The sequence below is a fragment of the Ammodytes marinus genome (assembly GCF_949987685.1).
Source record: "Ammodytes marinus genome assembly, chromosome: 2".
In the NCBI taxonomy this organism is placed as follows: Eukaryota; Metazoa; Chordata; class Actinopteri; order Uranoscopiformes; family Ammodytidae; genus Ammodytes; species Ammodytes marinus.
This window is the reverse complement of record NC_137231.1, coordinates 16,552,122-16,573,108: the sequence shown is the minus strand read 5'-3', so window position 1 is coordinate 16,573,108 and position 20,987 is coordinate 16,552,122. Positions and strand designations below refer to the sequence as shown.

Genomic DNA, 20,987 nt, shown 5'->3' with positions numbered 1-20,987 from the left:
GCGTGCAGCGGTTAAGTTAGGCTACTGTTCAACAAAAGGAGCATTAAGGCTATGGCTTCACAGTAAAAGCATTTCACTGGCTAAACATTCATAGCATTTCGCTGGACACACGTGAGTTGACTTTTATTTTGAAGTACGCCTAACAGGAAAATATCCGCTCACGAAGCCCCTTCACTATCAGCAAGTCTGCTGTTTTTCCGAGTTCAATGCGGTGAAATAAGAGGACAGAAAGCTTGTCTTTTACAATATTTGTAACCCCAAGCTTACACCAACCGCTTTATGAACGTTAGTGGCATTAATTTTCGGTTACAGTAAGGTTTTATGCATCAAATTGTACCGGAAGAGCTATCTACTAGGCTGTGTCACCGCTGACTATTGGCTTGGCATGGCTGCTACTTCAGCGATTTCGGCCCGTTTCCTCTGAAAACTTTGTGTACGGGTGAAGATGTCAGATAAATTGTGTCTGAACGGGGTTTTTTTTTTTAAACCAAAAACGGGAAAACTCACGTTTTCACCGTGTAAAGTGCCCCTGAGTGTGACACAACACTAAAATAATCCCTGTGCCTTGAATCAGACTGTCCTGACCTGTGGATCAGACACAGTGACTTTTAGAAGGAATGCTGTGAAGGGGGGGAGGGGGAGGCAGGAACTGGATCTCCTTGTTTATCCCATATGCTTTCAGTCCATGTTAGCAGCTCTAGTAAAGTCATCAGTTAACTTGAAACACTAGGAAGGAAGCCAGCAATAGCTATTTACACCATGACAAAGAAGAATTTAGCCCTTCTTCATTGCTGAAATGGTACAAATGATGCAGAATGAGCATGACATCCCTCGTTTGTCACATTTAATTGGCTCTAACTCAGTCCAAACACAATTGCAGAGAGAGAGTACAGGTTGGGAAACATTTTAGCATGCTCTCTTTTTACCCCCCTCCCTCTGGAAAGCATGGGAGAGAAACAACATTGACTGTGCCCACATATCCTGTCTTCTTGCGGTCTGCATGCCAGGGAGGTACATTCATCTACCTTCACCGTGCTACAGTAAGATCTCTTTAGTTTGATTACTGCAAGATGTAGGCTCTGCATTGCAGGGGCTGCTCTCAGTGCACTGAAGACTTCAATTGTTCCGGTTGTCTGTATCTCCCTGTATTCTGTTATGGTTTGTGTTATTATTGTCTAAGCCATCAGTTTAGCTTAATAGGCTTTCATTGACTTTTCTTCTGATGTCTTTCAGTGATTTTATATTTGCGTTTAGGAATTCGGCTCTGATTCGTGACACGTCTTTCCAGGCTCTTCCTGAGCCCTGAGGATACAATGTAAACAGATGTGGATGATAAAAAAGCCTTTTAAAGACATGTTTTACTCCACCCAACTATTCCGGCAAGAGCAGTATCATGGCGTAATATTTACGCCTCTCGAGTGCGTGCTTATGCATGCACGCCCATGTGTATTGTATACAAGTGGCAGTATTTATACTTGTTGCCCTCTTAGCTAACTCGTTCCCACACTTGAATACAACACAGCCTAACCTTTTCATCTTCAGCATCTGCGGAAGAGAAAGCAAGTGATATGGCGGAGAGGAAAGGGTGATAGAGAGACAAAGACGTGTGTGTGTGTGTGTGTGTGTGTGTGTGTGTGTGTGTGTGTGTGTGTGTGTGTGTGTGTGCACATGTACACGAACACACACTAAGTCGGAGTGATGAGAATCGGTGCCAGCTGATGATGTAACCTTTTCCATCCCCCTCTCTTTGTTCTCCTCTTCCCCTGGCCCATGTACAACACGCCTCTAGCCACTGTCTTCCACATTGCAATTGACAGTGATTCACCAGAGTCAACTGTCCTCGTTTTCACCCCGTCACCTTTTTACCCCTGAAGAATTAAAGTGCGGACGAGCTCGCTTCTCAGGAGGAGTAATGGAGAGACGGATCAAGAAGGGAGTGGAAAGATCACAAAGAGAAAAGGGGGGAACTCAAAAAGGACAAGAATGAGATTGAAAGAGATGGAGTGAGATGCAGTCGCTGAGCAGATCAGAGAATGATGTCAGTCGAAAGACGTCAGCTTCCGGTCTGAGCATCGTAACTCTCCCTCTGCTCCGACTCCAGTCCCACTAAATGCAACACTAATGTTTGAAAAGCCTGTCTGCTGCTATACCGACCTGTTGGCTCAGCACTATAAAAGGCAAAGCTAATTCAATGAGCTACTTCACTTACGTGACACTTTGTTTAAAGGGTCAGACCAACCTTTCTGATTGGACATATAAAGTGCATGGCCTGTTGTCTCTTACACGTAGAAAAACAAATGCAGCATATGTTTTCTTTTTACTTACCTCTGAGAGAAAGGTCTGTGCCGACTTCTGTGCCCCTACATGCAGCAGGTACTCGTACACATACAGAGCTAGCCTGCACAGAGACACAAAGAACACAGTGGGAGGAAATGGGTCAGTCGTTTTCTTCACTACCAACTCAATCAACAGTAGGAGTTAGGTGTGTGTAGTACAAAACATGGTTCAAACAATACAAGAGCATGGGACATTGTAGAGAGTGGAAGCAAACAGATGTGCAGTAAAAGAGAGCACACTAAGAGTGAGGAGGTCTTGGTTGTAAAAGCAGGCAAAAATTCCAGCAAAAATTAAGCATGTGAAATTGCAGATAGATTCACCTATATGTATCCCCTGAGTTTGAAAACCATATTTGACGATCTTTGTCCCAGTGTGGCCAGGAAACAACTGCTTTGGGACAAGTATATTACTTCCTATTCCACATTTAAGACCAATCCATATTTAAGACAGGGGTTCTCCCAGGATAATTGATAAATAAAGAAGAAGGAACACATGGATATGAATAGCCAAGTGGCTCCAAGATGCAATATGCAGTGATGTGTCGGTTGCAAATCTCATGAGAAACAGAAAGACAAACACCATCTTAGGAGCACTAAACGTCTCTTCCGAATGCCAAACTGGCAAGGCAACCTTTTAAGATATTTGAAATTCACCCAAGGGTATGCTAAATCTAAAACCCACCTGTTAGAAGAACAAAAAGCATGGCGATAAGAGTATAGGTTTGGTGGAACCACACTGTAAAACACCTCCACCCTCGGGCTCTCCACAGACTGCCTCCCAAGGCTTTGATCACAGTAAGAATTAATTACAGGCTTGATTTGCTAATCAATTCACCTCCCAGTGTGTCTGTGTGCTGCTACAAACAGCAACTTAGAGAAGAGGGGGGACTGATGGTCTACTGGGTCTATAACTACAAGATAAACATTGATCCACATGGGATCGATAGCAGATCACACGGATTCCTAAATGCACCCTGTAGACTAGTCAGGAGTCTGATATAACTGCATAGCCACTGTACACCTATAATGATGTTTGTCATGAACTTAACATAAGGGGGGCAATGAGCAGGTAATATATGCTTGATCCTCACATTTTCCCTAAAATCATTATTGACTAGGTTAAGGTCTGATTGGTGTTGTACTTAAGATGATGCACAAGCAAATTCGTAATACTATTTATTTACAGTACAATATGCAATTATTTCCCAAATTAATCATTTCAACAGTCAAGCAAATCCAATAATCAAATCAGATTTCCACATCAATGTTTGGCATGTACGTATGCTTAACAAAAACAACTAATATCATAAGTTGATTATTAAAATAGCAACAGATTGATTGTTCTGTCAATTGACATATTGAAAAATCGATTCAGCTATAGATACATAGGCCTAATAGATACATTAATGCAGCAGATACAAAAAAGTTGAAGCATGACACAGCACAAGCTTTCGACTAGAGCATATGTGGTTATTTGTTTGTTTGTTTGTGTGTGTGTGTGTTTGTGTGTGTCTGTCTGTTTCTGTGTGTCTGTGTACATTTGTATGATTGGGTATTGTCAGTTGTGAAAGATGGTCACACTGGGACAGCGCCTGTCCTAGAACTCACACTGAAAGTTGCTACCAGCCTGCCGTATCCGATCCAGACTCCTCTTATACAGAGGTAAAAATAAACTCCCCAGACAGCCCTGTCTGCCTGTCAGAAGATGATGGACTGCACACCTTTCTGCTCTGCACACAGGTACTCCGTCTCCATGCCCCCCCTCTCCATTTCCATCTCTCTTCTTCATCGCTTTCATCCACGGTCTCCTCTCTTCCTCCTCTTTCTCTCTCTCTCTCTAATTCTGCTTTCTTCTGTCTAGGAGGCGCTGCTTTTCTTCTCAAACTCTGCATTTGGTAAGAGGCAATGTTTGTTTAATGATGAAAGGATAAAAAGAAAGCAGTGGAACCTCTTCCTCTCCATCCCTTACCCTCCCGCTTTCCCCCCGTGGCCTGGCAGTAATGTTTAACCAAAGAGATGGAGACAGAACGTTGCACAGGGACAAGGTTAACAGAACAGTGAGAGGGCCTGACAAAACTCTTGACACCTCGACAACTGAACATGAATAAAATATTTTTTTTTCTGTTCAAGGCACTCGACACGACATTTCTAGGAACAAACTTTTTCAGTTTCTCTGTTCTGCATCATTTTCCTGTCAACCTGTGTCGGGAATCCGTCACTCGCCCCTGTGTGTGAACCCCGACATCAGCTTACGGGAGCATCCGTTTGGAAACTATTTACTAATACTGAAAGATCTCACATATCTGCAGTGATGGCCCGCATGAATTGAATGCATTGTGTCAATTTAACAAACAAAAGCTTTTGCTCAGCGTGTATTGGCCGGTATCCAGTCAGCGATATCTATCCACCCACAAAAACACTCAGTAGCATGCCTTCGAGGCAGACTAAAAAGGTCATGACCTAAGATTGATTTCACAGGAGCTGTAAGATGCGACTGTTGACCTTGGTGTGCAGAAAGGGTCGAAAAAGGTGAGAAAACATAAGGAAAGGTGGCAGGATGTGTGCAGCAGAAAGGGAGGTGTCAGAAGTAAGCAGAATAACACTTTAAAGATTTGGAGTAAAGATGGAAATGGAAGGAAAAGAGGAGGGGGTCCCAACAATGGCCTCTCTCTCTCTCTCGCTCTCTCTCTCTCGCTCTCCTTTCTATCGAACTCCCACCAGCAGAAGAGTTGAAACAGGACTGATAAGCAGACAGCAAAGCACCAGTAGAAGAAGACACTTTGTTAGCACTCAACATATTGAACTTTAACTCAACTACTAATGTCCTCAAAGAATAGTGACAGGCTTTGAAAACACATAAAAAAACTGTCGTTTCCCTCATTGTTCGGTTATCACTTGTTCAGCTGATGAAAAGAAAATCGCTCGACTGACTGAAAAAGTCAAAATATAGTTAGCGGAGATAAAGGTTTGAGGATTAGAGGACTGGGCACTGTTCAAGGTTAAGGATCTTCTAAATTACACACAATAAAGTGAAAGACTCTCTTGTCATTATATTAAATAAATCGTCACTTTAAATAATCTCTGCATTTTGGATACGGGGCAAAAGTGCTCAAACTGAGGCAGCCAATGCAATTCTAAATGGTTTTTGACTCTGCATTAGCCGCTTCACATTAAAGCTTTTCTGGCTTGTGTTTGCCCTTGCTGTCGGACAAACCCGTGAACATTGAAGAGATTTTTTATTTCCTATCGGTCTACTCTGGCAATTTGTGTTGTAAATAAGAACCACTTCCCATTAATCACATCTGCAACCTGGATGATTGAAGAGATCAGTTGCCTCCTATTTTGGCATCCCTTATATTGTGTGTGTGTGTGTGTGTGTGTGTGTGTGTGTGTGTGTGTGTGTGTGTGTGTGTGTGTGTGTGTGTGTGTGTGTGTGTTTGTGTTTGTGTGGTTGTGAGTGGCTACAAGTGGAGAAGGTGGGGCAGGGAGGGTAGCTTCAAGATTGACACCTGACCCTTTTCTCCTTCAAGTTTCGAGTGTCTTTGTCTGCTGTGATTCACATTTAATTAAATTCATATTTGCGAGCGACCCCCCCAATCCTGGTGGCTCTTGTAAATCTGCACAAGACCAACAGTCAGAGACCACGATTAACGAAGGCAGTAAAGGCGTACTGCCTTCGTGACCAGCGTCTATGTCTCCATGTTACTGAGCTGTACAGAGAGGACAGTGGGAAGATGAGGGTATAGCCTGAAGCTTAACCACAACCTCAGCTTAAAGCAAAAGACATAAACCAACAATTTTTCCCAAGATCAGCATTTTGGAGAGAGACCAGATCGCTGCTAATCAATTTACTGCCACGGCGGTCCAAGTCTGGCCGAGCTTCAAGTCGCGGCTCCACTGATTGCATTTTGCCTGTTATAGATTAGCTCCAGATTATTTCATCCTTGTTAAAAGATGGAGTGGGGAAAAGTGATTATACTTCTGATCTGAATCGGCATGTTAATTGAGATATCTACAAGACTTGCTGCTACTATGCTGACATAGCCCCATAACACATGTTAATCACATATTACAAATGAAGTATATGAAATGAGAGTTTAATAGATTTTTTGACAGTGAACATGCTATGCCCGTCGTTGATGCCTTACAAAGTCACCAGTGACTTTGGTGAGTTGTGCACCAGTTGTTGCAATAAGGCTGTTTTATTATCGGTAAGTGCCTGGTGCAAATCTTCTTTGTTCTTTCGTCGCACTTTCCTTCTGTGAAAAGTGCACCTGGATATATTTTGCAATTATAACAAATATAAACACACTGTCTCATATGCCACAAAGTACTCCCACTAATATTCTATACATTTGCCTTCCTTGCCCAAATGAAATGCTGGTGTTTGGTGTGGGCAATGCAGTGTCATGAAATTGCCTCTACCCACAGGAAGTGATGAATAATAACTTTATGTGAAGTAGCAGCAGTCAAGAGAAAGATGTCTCTCTTTTTTAATGTTGTCAAATGACTCTACATGACTTCTGGATATTTAAATCAGCAATCATTCGTTGTCTGGACACTTGGGGCCAGTGCAGCAAGCAGTAAAAGTATCATTGACACCTTATAAAGTTGATCAAAAAATATTAGCAAACAGTGGTTTATTTACACTATTAATGGAAATACATGCAGTAGATAAACATAAGCATGCATTTGTTTCTGACCACCTGATGGATGCAACTCCGGTGCCCTCTGTGTTGCTCACCACCAACTCATGAGGGAAATATCTGACCCTTCAGCTGCTTAATGTCTCATTATTTTCACCAACTAGTCTCTGAAGTTATCTGTTGTTTGGTGGGAATCATACTGTATAGTGGGTTTACAGAGCTTTTTGGCTGGGAAAATGATTTCCTGAAAATAACAACAGTAAGTGATGAGACTGAACTAAAACCATCAAGCTGCAGGCCAAAGAAAAAAAGTTCAAATGTAAAATTACTCACATTTTCTGGGTTCACCACTATGAGTGAACTCATTATACAGTACAGTTATTTTATCCATTGCTATTCTAAAAACACTAATTATAGCGGCTTAAAGCCTAATTGCTGCTTTGTGACCTTACCTGCTGAGTCCACGATCAGAGTGATTAATCAAATGTGAACATGTTTTACACTGACTATGATGGTCACTGAATGTCGCAGCGTGCGTGACATCAGACCTTGCTTCACGACCTCGGTTGAATGCCGGTCAAACCCTATGCTCCTGTAGCTAACTGACTTGCACTAGGGATGGAAATATTGTGGAGAGTTAAAATGAAGTGAAATGTGTGTTAACAAACATTGGCATACAAATAGGGAGAGAACAAATAGTGTATAAAAGTGGCTGTATATATTTGTACAACATCTGCAGACTGGAGCCTCTGTCTGGATGGTGTCAACCAGGGGTTAACATTCACTTTCTTATACAGTAAATGGTTCAAAAAAAGGTTGGAAACACATGTTCATTAAATTGCATCATACACAGATTTACTGTGTTGAAGCATAATATGTTACCCTTCCGTTTTGGTAAAGATTTGACGAGGGAATTCTGGATAACTTGATAATGAATGAATAAAAAAAATAAAAACAGCCCACTCTCAATTTCCACCATGGAAGAAAATTACAGAAAGAGAGAGTAAATGAGATACAGAGAGTGATGGTGTGACAGGAGCATAACAGAGCGAGAGAGAGAGATGAAAGCTTCTGGTGAAGAGAAGAAAGTGGAAAAGGGGGATTAGAGAGACAGAGAAAGAAAGGCAGACGGGGAGGATAGAGGTGGTGGGTGCGAGCGGATGAGCCCCGAGATGAATACTCCCGGGATCTGTAAAACTTTCATATTCTAATGTTGAGGATTCTAACTGAGCGGTGTCTCCGCTAGCCAAGCACCCCTGCTGTGACCTCCTTTGCAAATTAACACTACAACCCCCCCCCCCCCTCAACAAAAGCTAAACTAAACTAGTCTACACCTGATTCCTACCAAAAGCGAAGTGACTGCACACACTGTACTTAGAACATAAGGAGAAAGGACAGAATGAAAGGTACATAGGCATCCTAATACCTCGAACCAGGCATGCACTGAATTCCATTATATATTCTATAAATTAAATGTGTGAGCGGTAATAAGAATGGAAATGTAATCCTAGATTGAACTCAAGTCACAGTCAGGAAGTTGAAATATTGAAATGATCTCCTGGATATGCTTACCTTCTATAAAAGAATAAATTGCTGCCATAAATCTCCGCTGTGTGTGTTCAAAGCAAAGAATGATGTAAGTACAAGTGACACTTTGAAGTGTCTACAGAGAACTATAGTTTATGTTGAAGCACTTTTGCTTTCAAGAAAATGGAACACTTTACAGAATAATGAAGCAATAAGGAGAAATAAAATGACTGTTTTCAATTTGCCATGGACGAAATAGCAGCAACACCTTACAATAAATTAGAGTAGCTGTACATTACAGTTTGGTAAATGCTCATCAAGTTAAGTCAGAGTATCGGCTTTTACTGTCAATTCTTTACTTTATGTCGCTGTTGATCAAATATCCCAGTATACGTCTTTCATTCTGTGTTGGTGAGGATCTACTAGCCTACTTGTGCCTATTTGCAAACGCAGCTTGTTTGGCATATGATGCAGAACATTTTCAGTTCTTCTATGCAATGCTACACTATTTTGCAGCATATATGACTGATGCAACACAGCTAAGTGATGGTACAGAGGCCACTACCCAGTGCAAAACTGAGTCGTATTAAGTTGAATACCAATTAGCAACATACATCAGCGACATCAGGTCTTTCGTCATTTATATAATTCAGGTTTTAAAAACTTTAAATACTAAAAATACTAGATGCTTGTATAACCAATAGTTTGGTTTTTGAGGCGAATACTATTGTTTGAAATCAGATATGGCCAACAGTATTTATTTTTTATTTTTTTTAAGATATTTTTTGGGCATTTTTCATGCTTTATTGACAGTGTGAAGATACAGAGGTGAAATGGGGCAGAGAGGGGAGTGACGTGTAGAGAACGACCCGGGCGGGAATCGAACCCTGGTCTGGTTTTTCAGTGTAAAATCAACTTTTTAGAAATTCTGGTGTTTTTATAGAAATCATATGGTATGACTAGCTATTCTATTTTGGTAAGGACCTGTGGCTTGCAATGGTTCACTCCTCCTTCTTTGAGTCCTTGCCCTATATGACAGCTCTCTCCTCCCATGGTACATTGCAGGCCACGAGATCGACACAAATGACTGACATCTGTCTTTGACTCACAGGTAGCATCACTATATCATCATCATCATCATCATCATCAAACCCAGTCTACAGCGAGGCCAAGAGGGCTGTCAAACTCTGAAATCAAGCCTTGAAAAGCCCACCATCAAACAGACGCCACCTGTGGATGAGGAAAAAGCGTTGGGAAAAGCATTGGCAGTTCCTCAAGCCCCCAGACAACTGTGGCGAGAATAGAAGACCCTGCCATCAAAGAGAGCACAGTGATCAAGCCGCTGCCCCTGCTGAGGACAGCCCTGTGTGTGACAGCCAAACACTTTCCCTGATTAATCAAGCCTAGCAGCGGGGCTTTATGTGCCATTAAGAGCCTCCCTAAATGACTTCACTTCATTCATTAAAGTGGAGCATCCTCCGCGGGGAGAGAGCGGGGGGCTTTGCTCGCCAGACGGACACACAGACAAGTGAAAGATGGGAGAGAGATGGCGGGATAGGGCAGCAAGGAGGGTGGGCAGGGGGCACCGAGGCAAGATAAACAACGACAAATATAGACCCATTACAATGCTGAATAATTCATCTTGTACGCAAAGGCTTCACGAAAACAACAACAGACCAAACAACCATCGGGGATTATGGAGTCTTGAAGAGGATCTTTCAAAACAGGGCTATTTATGCACACACCTTTTATGGGAAAGGTACAGCGACAGAGTCATTGTCAAGTCCCTTTATGTGCAAAATCAGGTTCAAGTTGATTAATCCCCGGTGCATTTTCATTAGGGCCTAGTTTTAATCAATCTGTGCAGTGTTAAACTAAGGTGCGGGTGGATTAATTATTTTGGAAGGGTGGCACATTCAGATTTATAATACGTATAGATGCTGTGTTTTGATTTTCTTTGAACTTTTTCTACAAGAACACTAACACGCAGACAAATGAAGACACATCCAATAAAAGTCATACACGATAACGCAACGCAGGGAAATGATGTACACCGATAGCATCGAGGGAAGAACAAAGCTAGTTAATTTGCGTGTAAACACAGAGATGGAGATGTCGCGATGGAGTGGAAGACAAAGAGATAAGGATTACCAGCAACAAGAGGACTGGAGGGTAGAGAAGGAGAGAGAAAGAGGGAGAGGGAGAGGGAGAGGGAGAGGAGGGAGGGAGTAAATGATTAATGAAAGGAGCTGGGAAGCGCAGCGACGGGAGGTCAGGACAGAGCAGCAGAGGAGTGATGCTGCAGCTGCTTTTCAAAACTGAGAGGGGCAATATTATGAACATGCATGCTGCTGCCACACACCTACAGTATATGAGGGACAGGGAGGAGAGATTGAAACCCATAGGCTGTTGCATCCCCTTTAACGCTAGATTTGCACCGCAATGGAACTGAACCCCCCCTACTTGTGTGAATGGGAAAGCTCAATTGCACTCTGTGAATGAGACAATTTCTCCACTCTTCATTTCAAACCTTTTGTGAGATCTTGTGATGTTTTGTTTTGTTATCAACCTAATGCAGTGTGGTAATAGCATAATAGAACGACTGCAGGTGCGATAAACAACACGAAAACCTGGCTGCATGTAAACAAAGTTTATTTCATCAGGTACGAGAAAGCAACTATGAACATTGAAAGTATTTATCATTTAAGTGCATCTGTACAAATACTTCTTACATTAGCCTCCTTCAACTCCTATTTCAGTCAAATGCATGCCTTTCCATAATCCCCAACTGGCTCTGCGCTGTATCGCTGGTTGCTTGCTGATGTATTCCTAATTGGTATTTTTGCTGATGGTCACACAAGTTAAATCTATATTCTCCATTATCCTTCCGCGGCATCCCCCTGGGGTCTCCCTAATGGCTCCTGCTTAAAGCCAGAGCACTTGTATTAAGATATTCATATGAAGTATATTCTATCTGGAGCTGGCTGGCCGCCGCATAGACTTCATCTTCGGGTTCAGTTCTTAGTCGAGGGTTGGGAGTAGCGGTGAAACTTTGACTCCAGCTTTGAAGATTACCAGAACACGCGAGGGACAGACACTTGTTCTAAAATAAACTGTGCTGTATCTGCTCATGTTCCCTGTTTTGTCTCCACTGAGATGGTTTCACACACGGCTTTGCTGAGCAAATTGTTTGTCATAGCCTTTATCCATCTCACTTCCACAACACATAGTAAAGCCCCTAGCGGAGCATTGGCTGGCTGACAGGCCTGAATGCTACGACACCGGCTTGGCAAAGAACAGTGTAGCCATGCGCTGGCTGAGAACGGAGTTGGCTGACTTCAGAACTGTGCGAGAGGTTGACCACCAGCCACACAAGTGAAGTCTGTGATCCATACTGTCACATGAGGGATACTGATGCTGACATGCAGCATTTAAAAGTCCTGCGATGAACCGATAAAAACATGAAGAGGAAATGTTTGTCACATAATAAAAAGATGCTAAATCATTCTCATGGCTGTAAAGGGTGAAGTCGCTTTAGGGGAAATGTTTCCCTCCTGCACAGAGAGGAATTTGCCCGTAGAAAAGGTGAAATGTCATGCGTAGTTGTATAAGTCAAAAGAATGAAGCTCATATCCTGAGAGAGAGGAAAACCCCCTGTGTTCTTTGGCTCACCTCAGTGTAGATTTTGTGTTTACCTTTCATTAACTAGAGAATCCCAGAATCCTCTCCTCCCCCTCCCCACCCTTGGGACAGACCAATGCAACGTGAACATAAATGCTGTAAAACAGCCACACTCAAATATGAAAACAATACTGATTATAATGGTCAAGGTATACATTATTTAATGACTGCGCAGGGATCAACAGTGTGTTTCTTAATATAATCATGTTTTAGTTATATATTTTGTCAGGAATACTGGTTTTATAATTGCTTATACTAATAATATAATACTGATAATAAGGAGCTATAATGCACTGCAATGGACAAACATGTTGCAATAGATGGCGATACATTCAGAATAGCCTTTTTAGAGAGACAAAAAGGGTACACAAGAGGAGAAAAAGGCCAGCTCATGTAGTAGCCCAAGCTGCATGGTGAACATGAAGGAGATAACTGCCGACCTATCAAGATAGTCTGACCACAAGTCAAACTGTTTGAAACGCCCCCCCCCCCTCCCTTATTGAACAGACAAAACAGACTGTGTCTCCACAAGACTACACCCAAACCTGGTTATCATCAAAAATTAACGTATATTTATGACAGAAAGTCTATGGAAGAGAAATAATGGCAAACCGCGTTGTCTAATTGAGCTAAGCTGTTGGAGCACCTTTGTGGAAGCAGTTTAAAAAAATATCTTTGGCATTACTTGATATAAAAATTAAAGAACGCATAGCACAACGTAAACTGGTATAACAGTCTTTCTCTGTGTTGATACTGACTTGAAAACTGATGCCGGTCAGACCAAGCCACATTAAATGCAGCTCTTTTTCACCGTCATTTTGAAATTGTAACACAATTCTAAAGTTTCTAGAACAACATATTTAAAAGTGTATAAATGACTCGGCTTATAATAAGAACTGATGTGTAGTTAGAGCCTCACGTTAATGTTTGTAATATAAAAAGCAGCACATTAAAATCAGTATTAAAGTCAGAAAAAAAGGGTAATCTCTAAGCAGGTATTGGTATGGTATTGTGATATTGCTGTTCTATGGCCACACCTACAACTTATTACCATCAATGATTAATCTGCCAATCATTTATCATTATCAAAATCCTATAAAATGTCTAGAAAGGTGAAAAAGTAGTTCAAAATGTTTGCCATAATTTCCTGAAGATGATATTGCTTGTTTTGTCTGAACAACACAGAACATACCGACTAAGTTTAGTGGGTGGTGTGAACCAGACTTCACCGACTGACTAGTGGCAGCTCCGGCAGGATACACACCCCCCCCCCCCCCTTTCCCCCCCCACACACACACACTCGCATCTTGAACGCAGCAAATGAGTGCAGTTGCAATTAGGACTTGAATAGACAATACAATAAAAAGGAAGCCTGATACTGGCACAATCAGACAAAGTAAAACAATTCTTGTTCTGTCAGCAATGCTGAGACACTACCATCTCACAGAGCAGACAACAATGCCTAGGGCTGAGATAACAGGAAATGCCAGCTTATGGGAGAGAGGGAGAAACAGAGGGAGATGGTGAGAGAGCATGATGGGTAGATCATGACTGTTTACCAACGGACTAATTGAGAGAAAAGTCCTGTTGTGTCCTCTATATAAAAATAATTTACAAGGGTCTGAGCCAGTAAGATTTTTTTCTACACGTGAAATCTGTTTGCAGACCATGTAAAGTGAATTAACCAAATAAAGGCGGAGGCAAATCCATCACTTTCTTAATTTGAGTTCCATTTCATTGGCTTTGATTTGTTTAGATTGAGTCACCTCTCGTGGGGAATTTGTTTAATTTCACAGCTGGAAGAACACCAATGATTTTTTTGGAGTGTTTTCCTTGTTCAACTTTCTTTACAAGCTATTTCAGTACATCTTGAGCGCAACAGACAGCCATAAAGACCAGAATATTACACTGCTGTTTACAGAGAGAACTTGCAGTTTGACGACTACACGCAATGTTAATTGAAATATTCTTTTCAAAGGGATAGTTCAGTATTTTTGAAGTGGAGTTGTGTGGGGTAATTAGAAATAGTTATTTTACCTTATCGAGATGGCTGTCAGCGCAGTCATTTTAAGGATATTGGGGGAGATGACGCTGTAGTAGCAGAAGTCAACCTTGTACTGTTACAGACACGGTCAGACGAAAAAACGTTTTTCTCCATATATATAAAAATGCAAAATACCTAAATATCCATTCAAATGAACGCTAAACTGAGATTTTTTTCCACAGCTACAGTTTGACGCCAGACTGCAGTTTATTTTTGTATCACTCCGCCAATCAGCAGCTTGACTCAGAGCAACTGCGAATTATTCAAGACACACAAGGAAAATAAAAATAAACAGGCTTGCAACTAACTGACTGCTTTGCTTTTACAATCAAATTTCAGGAAATAAAGAGAAATTACTTGAACATTTTCAAAAAGCCCACAGTGATGTCCTCCAATTGCTTGTGTTGTCCAAGCAACAAATCCGTTAATCGTTTGCTGATTTAATAGGCCTATGCTGCAGCAAAATTTGGACCACTAAATGATTAGTTGAATATAGAAAATATTTGCTGATTTATTACTCATTGAGATAGTAATACAGTTATGATGTCTTGAAATAAAAAGTTAAAGTGATTGTAAACATATTTTCTTTATTTCCCCAGAGGTATTAGCCTTCCAAAGGGATTCTTCTTCTATTTGGTCTTAAAATAGTGGCAATGACGTCGTATCAACACAGCAGAACGTTAACTCATTACGTTCATGAATAAAGGATTCATTGCATGGCTGCTGTTTTAAACTAGTTTTGATTAAGCTGTAAATTAACTGTGTGGGGGACCAACAAAAACAGAAATCCACACAATTCGACCGTACTCTCTTCTCTCGCCTGCTCCGCTCCGCACACTGTCCAGTGACACACTGCCATTGTTTCAGAACACACAATGCTGCAGTCCAAATTCAGGAGCAACTCCAACCAAACCAGAGGGAGGAGGAGACAACTGGGAGGACGGCACAGCTCTAAATCTTACAGGATTAGAATTCCTTCCTACGGAATCTAATGGGACTCTATTCTTTTGAACAACAAAGCTTTGAGATGAGATAAAAAAAAAATACAAAAATCGGATACAGATGAAGGCAATCTAGAGCAATTTAGGGAAGAATGTGAGGCTATTAAGGCCTGCATAGAGGCTGTAAAGGAAGTATAAATACATGTCTAACCATTCAGAGACATACAGCTTGCTGCAATATGGGTTGTATAAATTAACAGTAAAATATACACAGTGGGATGTCTGTGATGATGTAATACCATTTAATGATGAGAAAAAAACAAGTACTTGTTGAACTTATTCGCCGTTAGTTAGCTTCAAACATGAGCTATCCTGTTGAACCGTTTTTAAGTTATACTCTGCCCTCCCCCTTGTGGTACTCATTTATGCTTCCTGCTTCTCTATGTTTGAGAAACTAAATTTTGTGGACCTTAAAGAGGCAAGAAGCCAATGTCAGACATTTAAATCCTAAGCAAGAGGATGTATGGCCTCGCATGCGGAGGGGAGAACATGTCATTCTCTTTATAGGGATCAGTGGACAGACGGCCTGTCTGAGGTCATGTAAGGACGGTTCATTTAAGTCGAATCAAAGCGAAGAACTCTCCAGCTTAACTTCAAAAAACAGACAAGGGAGAAATGAGGCCATGGACATAGAGGAACTAGGGGCTGTGCATAGAGAAGGCGCAGTAAGAGAAATTATTGTTTGTGTGTGTGTGTGTGTGTGTGTGTGTGTGTGTGTGTGTGTGTGTGAGACAGAGAGAGGGAGAGAGTCTGAAGCAGTTCCCGAGCCTGGCCGTCACGCATGCTTAACCTTGTGCTAGCGCCTGTACGACACAGCTTGCATATCAATGATGGAGGAATATCAGCGAGAGAGGCCGCAAAACCAACCTCCACTACTGCTCGTCAGGCGTACAGCATTCACAGTCACACCATGCACACTAACAATAGAAATGCAGGCTAAACCACATGAGCAGCTGCCATACAGTAAATGTTTGTATGGGGGGGGGGGGGGAGATTATTATTACTGGACAGGTGAAATAAATAAATGAGCATGCAAGAATAATTGATGAAAACAGAAAACAGTGTTGGACTTCAAATCAGAAGAATGTAAACCGGCTTTGCGCTCCTCTCCACTTAGCCTATAGACAGTAAGCGTTGTTTGTCTCCACGGACAGCGTTTACGTTTGGACCTCTCAGGTTACAGGAAGCATTTTGAGCGAGCGTCGTCCCTACCGTACCGTGCTGTGGTTTGGAGCAAAGCATGGGCATATTCGGTGTCACCGGCGGCAAACAAAAAACTTCCTGAGAAAACCACAAGTGCTACCACTAACTACTACATGAACAAGGCATGGACAACAGCAGGGATCATAGCTCCCAGTCAGTCGTGGTCAGCAGCACGTCATACTATGAAATGAACTAGATCAGCTGACAAGAGAGAAGAGAAGAGAAGAGAAGGTGTGATGTGATGTGATGGTGTGTTTCTAATTAAAACGGAATCATTCAGGGAAACCCATGGGATCCTAAGGGACCAGCACTAGGTGATAAACTCTACCCTCCTTCTTTTGAGGGGAGAGTGATAAAAGACTTTAGGGATGGTGGTGCCCTCTCCTCCTCTCTTCCCCTTCTTACCACATGCTATCTGATGCCGACCCTTTTGTCAAGTCGATCTTTCCCTAAGACCCCAAGTTACATATGAGGGTGGCTTCCAAAGGGTCCTCTCCCCCTCTCCCTCTCTCGCTTGACACGAGCCTGCGTCGATCAGAGGCTGTCCCCCCGCTGCCTCACACAGCTCAATAAGAGAGCCGCTGCTTTGATAGCAGTTCTGTGGCAAGTTACATCTCTGGCAATGGGGGATAAGAGAGCGACTAGGAGGGATGCCAGCAGATAAAAGAGGACTTTTAACAGCCTCTCTGTGTTAAGAAGAAGCAGGTTAAGAAGTGTTTTCTATCAGGGACTTGTCAAACTTTCATTGTCACTTTGGTTTGAAGAGACAGGCAGCCCTGTATATCTAGGGTACAAGGGAAAACATACTGTATCACACACCTCTTTTTTTTTTGCTCTGGTTTTCTTGTCAACCCAGATTGATGCAAATCTAAAAACATAGCGAGGGTTAAATACAGGGGTGTCAGTTTTAAGTCGATTATCTTTCACTGAGAGACGACAATGAGAGCAGTGACAGTTCTCTGTGTTCTAGCAGTTGTTCACAAGCATCCCCCGAGAGCCGGAGAGGCTATTAGCTGTGTAATGATCACTGGATGCTGTAGTTCACACAGGCAACGTGACAGACAGATGGAGGTTTGATATTGAGGGATGAAACATATGGGAGACATTGCCGTAAGCAGACAGCTCAGATGGGGCTTACAAGACTTCCACGCGCAGTAAGCTCTCTATGTTGACCCCCCCAGAGCAGCAATATAGCAGATATACAAACACACATTATGGCACACTTTTATATTGTACTCCACCGCCTTAAAAGACAGGGGGAGGCGAGTTTAGCCAAAGCTGAGGTCCACCTTGTGGCTCTGGTGTACGGGGCGAGGGGCTTTTAAAAAAAAAAGATTTGTCACACAGGACTCGAGCCAACAGAACCAGGTGCGGCCACTTACCAGTGCAAGTGATCCATGGAGAGTGAGATGTGTGCAGAGTGCAGAGGTTGGACACAGTCATTATATAGCATTAGACCAAAAGGTCTCGCAGGATCTCAACCTCGTCTGACCTGGACACACATTTTATTTTTCCCTTTCTAACTTCTAATCTGTTCACTGCTGCGCCTATGTTGAATTTTCACCATTACTACGTTGAATGCTCATTTTACCCTTTCAGACTCTTATGTCATCCATTAAGTTGACCAGCAAAATATGTTTATCCTCTGGCCATATTCTTTGTGCTCTGACATATGATCTTCCTCTCATCGTCTAATAATGAGAACACCTCAGTCATTTCTCAAGGTCACTGAGATGTAGTACACAAACCAACAATTCATCAGTTAAATTCCTCAGGTGGCAGCTGGCAAGGACACCACAAATAAGATTTCCGTCAACAGTCGATGGCATTGTGAGCACAGTGTGTATCAGTGTGTGAGATACTGCTCTATTTTTATTGTAGTTCTCCTGTTATGCGACTCACTGTCAGAGCCAGAGTGGCAGCCTGAATTGCTTCTGTTGGATAATCACTCCCAGCATGCACTGCTTTGCCTCAGTCTGCGCAATGCTGCATTGGCAGCCTCCTGACAGGATTCTGGGGTGTCTTGGTTCAGAAGTTGCTGTGCTGTGTGTGTGTGTGTGTGTGTGTGTGTGTGTGTGTGTGTGTGTGTGTGCATTTACGTGTGCATGTGTGTGTGTGTGTGTGTGTGTTTTTGTGTGCACAAAATGATGGTCCTCCTTACAGCTCCAGAAATGCTTATGTCCACACCAGATTAATGGTTGGCATCTGAATGAATAACAAAGGCACTTCAGATACTTTGGACTTTTCAATGCCATGAGTTTACAGTTTATGCATATTAATGTGCTGAGTAAAGGAAAATAAATGAAAACAGGCTGTACTTTCTAGGAAAAATTCCACAATTCCAGATCTGTAAACTGAGACCAAGATACATGGAGAGAAAGGAGAAGCATGTGTGTCTGTTTGTTGCATGATTCACCACACACACACACACACACACACACACACACAAAATGAGGGGAAAAAAGGAATGTGTGTAACTGCGTTTTGCAATGCAATTCACCCAGGACCACAATCCCAGAACTATGTGGAATGTGTCCTCTGCTGCCAGTGACTGAAACCTACACTCGTTGAACAACTGCAGTACACAGTCAGTGGTCGTGTACTGTCACTATGAATCAAAATCAAGAGCAGACTGTCACACAGGTATATATATATATATGTAGAGAGAGAGAGACACAGAGAGAGACAGAGACAGAGAGAGGACAGAAGAGCTGAACAGTGCTGCAGTCAGAGTTCCAGAGAGTATGCTCACTAAAGGCAAAAAGGTGTTAAGACTGCTTCTGCTATTGACTTTCAACACGACACACACAAACATACACATGTGGGGCATAAGGATAAGGAAGACATTTTATTAAACAGTCACTATGATGATATAAAATACTGAAGACATCTTTCTGTTTTTGAGCCAACATACATCTCTGTTGGTAAAAAAACAAAAACAAGGCATCAGCAACAACGCTACTTTCTAATGAAGAAGGTCAGGTCAGGTGTTTATGAGTGTTGCATTGAGTTTTTCAAATGTTGAGCGTTGAACAACACTAACATTGCTGTACTATTTTCAGAAACAGATATGTCCCAACTGTAACAAAGGCAATGTGGACAATTGACCTGGAGGGATTTCATCATTAGTGAGGGACACTATGATTTGGTTAATTAATATTTGTTTTATGATTTTGGTTGACGAATCCTTTCAAACATTCTTTTTCAGTCATCTGCTTCTCTGCATATCCTATCTGTAAAGGATACAGATTATACTAAGGAAATGAATGCGCGATAACAGCTTGTAGCCACATCTTCAGTGCACTTCATGTGAGTCTAATCATTTGTGCAGGGTTTTCTGAGCACATCCTTCATCAAATAACATAATTCATCATTGTACCTTTTAAGATTAAAGTAAACATTGACAGAAGTGTGTCCATCCTTCACTAATGTTGTATATTTGATTTTACTTACTTACTTTCATAACAATCTTGCAGGTTATACAATGTTTATAGAATTTGGAGCTGTGATATGTTTCAATGATGTTTCATGCAGACTACCTCAAATATATCTATCTGAAAAAGCATTTCATATCAAGGCCAAAGAGGTTCGCTGACACGCTATATTACTTTGTATAGATCTAAAAAAGTAGATTCTCAGAAGCATACGACACAAATCAGCTGCATATATCTCTCTCTCTCACACACACACACACACACAGAGGCCAGTTGCATTTAGAGCTCCTTTACATCGACATGGGCGAGACGCCATAGCCCCGTGTCGGCGGGGGTCCATTCTGAGGTCAATACTACAACACTGTAAACTAATGATCCAGCAAATTCCCTCAGCCATGCTCCTTCCTCTCCTCCTTCTCTCCCTCAATCTGTTGTTGCCCTCTGTCTTCCCACTCTCTCATCCCCCGCCGCGCTGCAGAAAATGAGAAACAACTGAAGACTCGGCAGCGCTGGGGCCTGCTCTGCTTCTCCGATACACAATACTGATAAACAAGGCTGCTTGTTAAGAATCAAATGAAACTCTGCCTTGCCTGATTTTTTTTATTTCTGAGGTGTGGCCATGGCATTAACGCCCAATGGAGCATCCCTCCTGCCTTGAAATGTAAACACAGACAACAAAATGATGAACAACAACACAGGAAAAGTCACCCTTAGTGAATGTGATGTCAAGTGTTTGCAGGAATAGATATAGCCCATTTTGAACTCATAGGCACATCAATTATCGGCACAGGAGGACGGTATAGTATCTCCGGGAGAGAGCATTTCTGCGGAAAAAACAACTACAGTAGTGACGAGAAATGATGTGTGTGGTGACTAATCTTGAATATATGAGACAATACCACTGTGGATGGTTCATTTACAATACATTAACATTTTGTGTTTGTGTCAGAAATGTTAAAACTCAAGCTCCATAACACAAACTCATTATTTCAATCCCTTAAAGTCAGGTGTCCAAGAATGTTGAGCTCTTAAGTGTGTCGCTTTACACATGAAAGATCACATGTGTCACAACAAATGCCGGTTAGATGTTTCCTTTAAAGTCAGCAAGTAATATA

General features: G+C 42.0%; 1 protein-coding gene across 2 annotated transcripts in view; it reads right to left on the bottom strand.

The window, feature by feature from the left end:
- Positions 1 to 20,987, bottom strand: part of LOC307260149 (single-stranded DNA-binding protein 2) — a 56,808-nt gene that overhangs the window by 33,697 nt on the left and 2,124 nt on the right. For both annotated transcript variants that reach the window (XM_080040302.1, XM_080040303.1), the window contains exon 2: positions 2,326 to 2,398. In XM_080040302.1, coding sequence (XP_079896428.1) covers positions 2,326 to 2,398 — 73 coding nt within the window. The remainder of the gene's footprint in view (positions 1 to 2,325; positions 2,399 to 20,987) is intronic.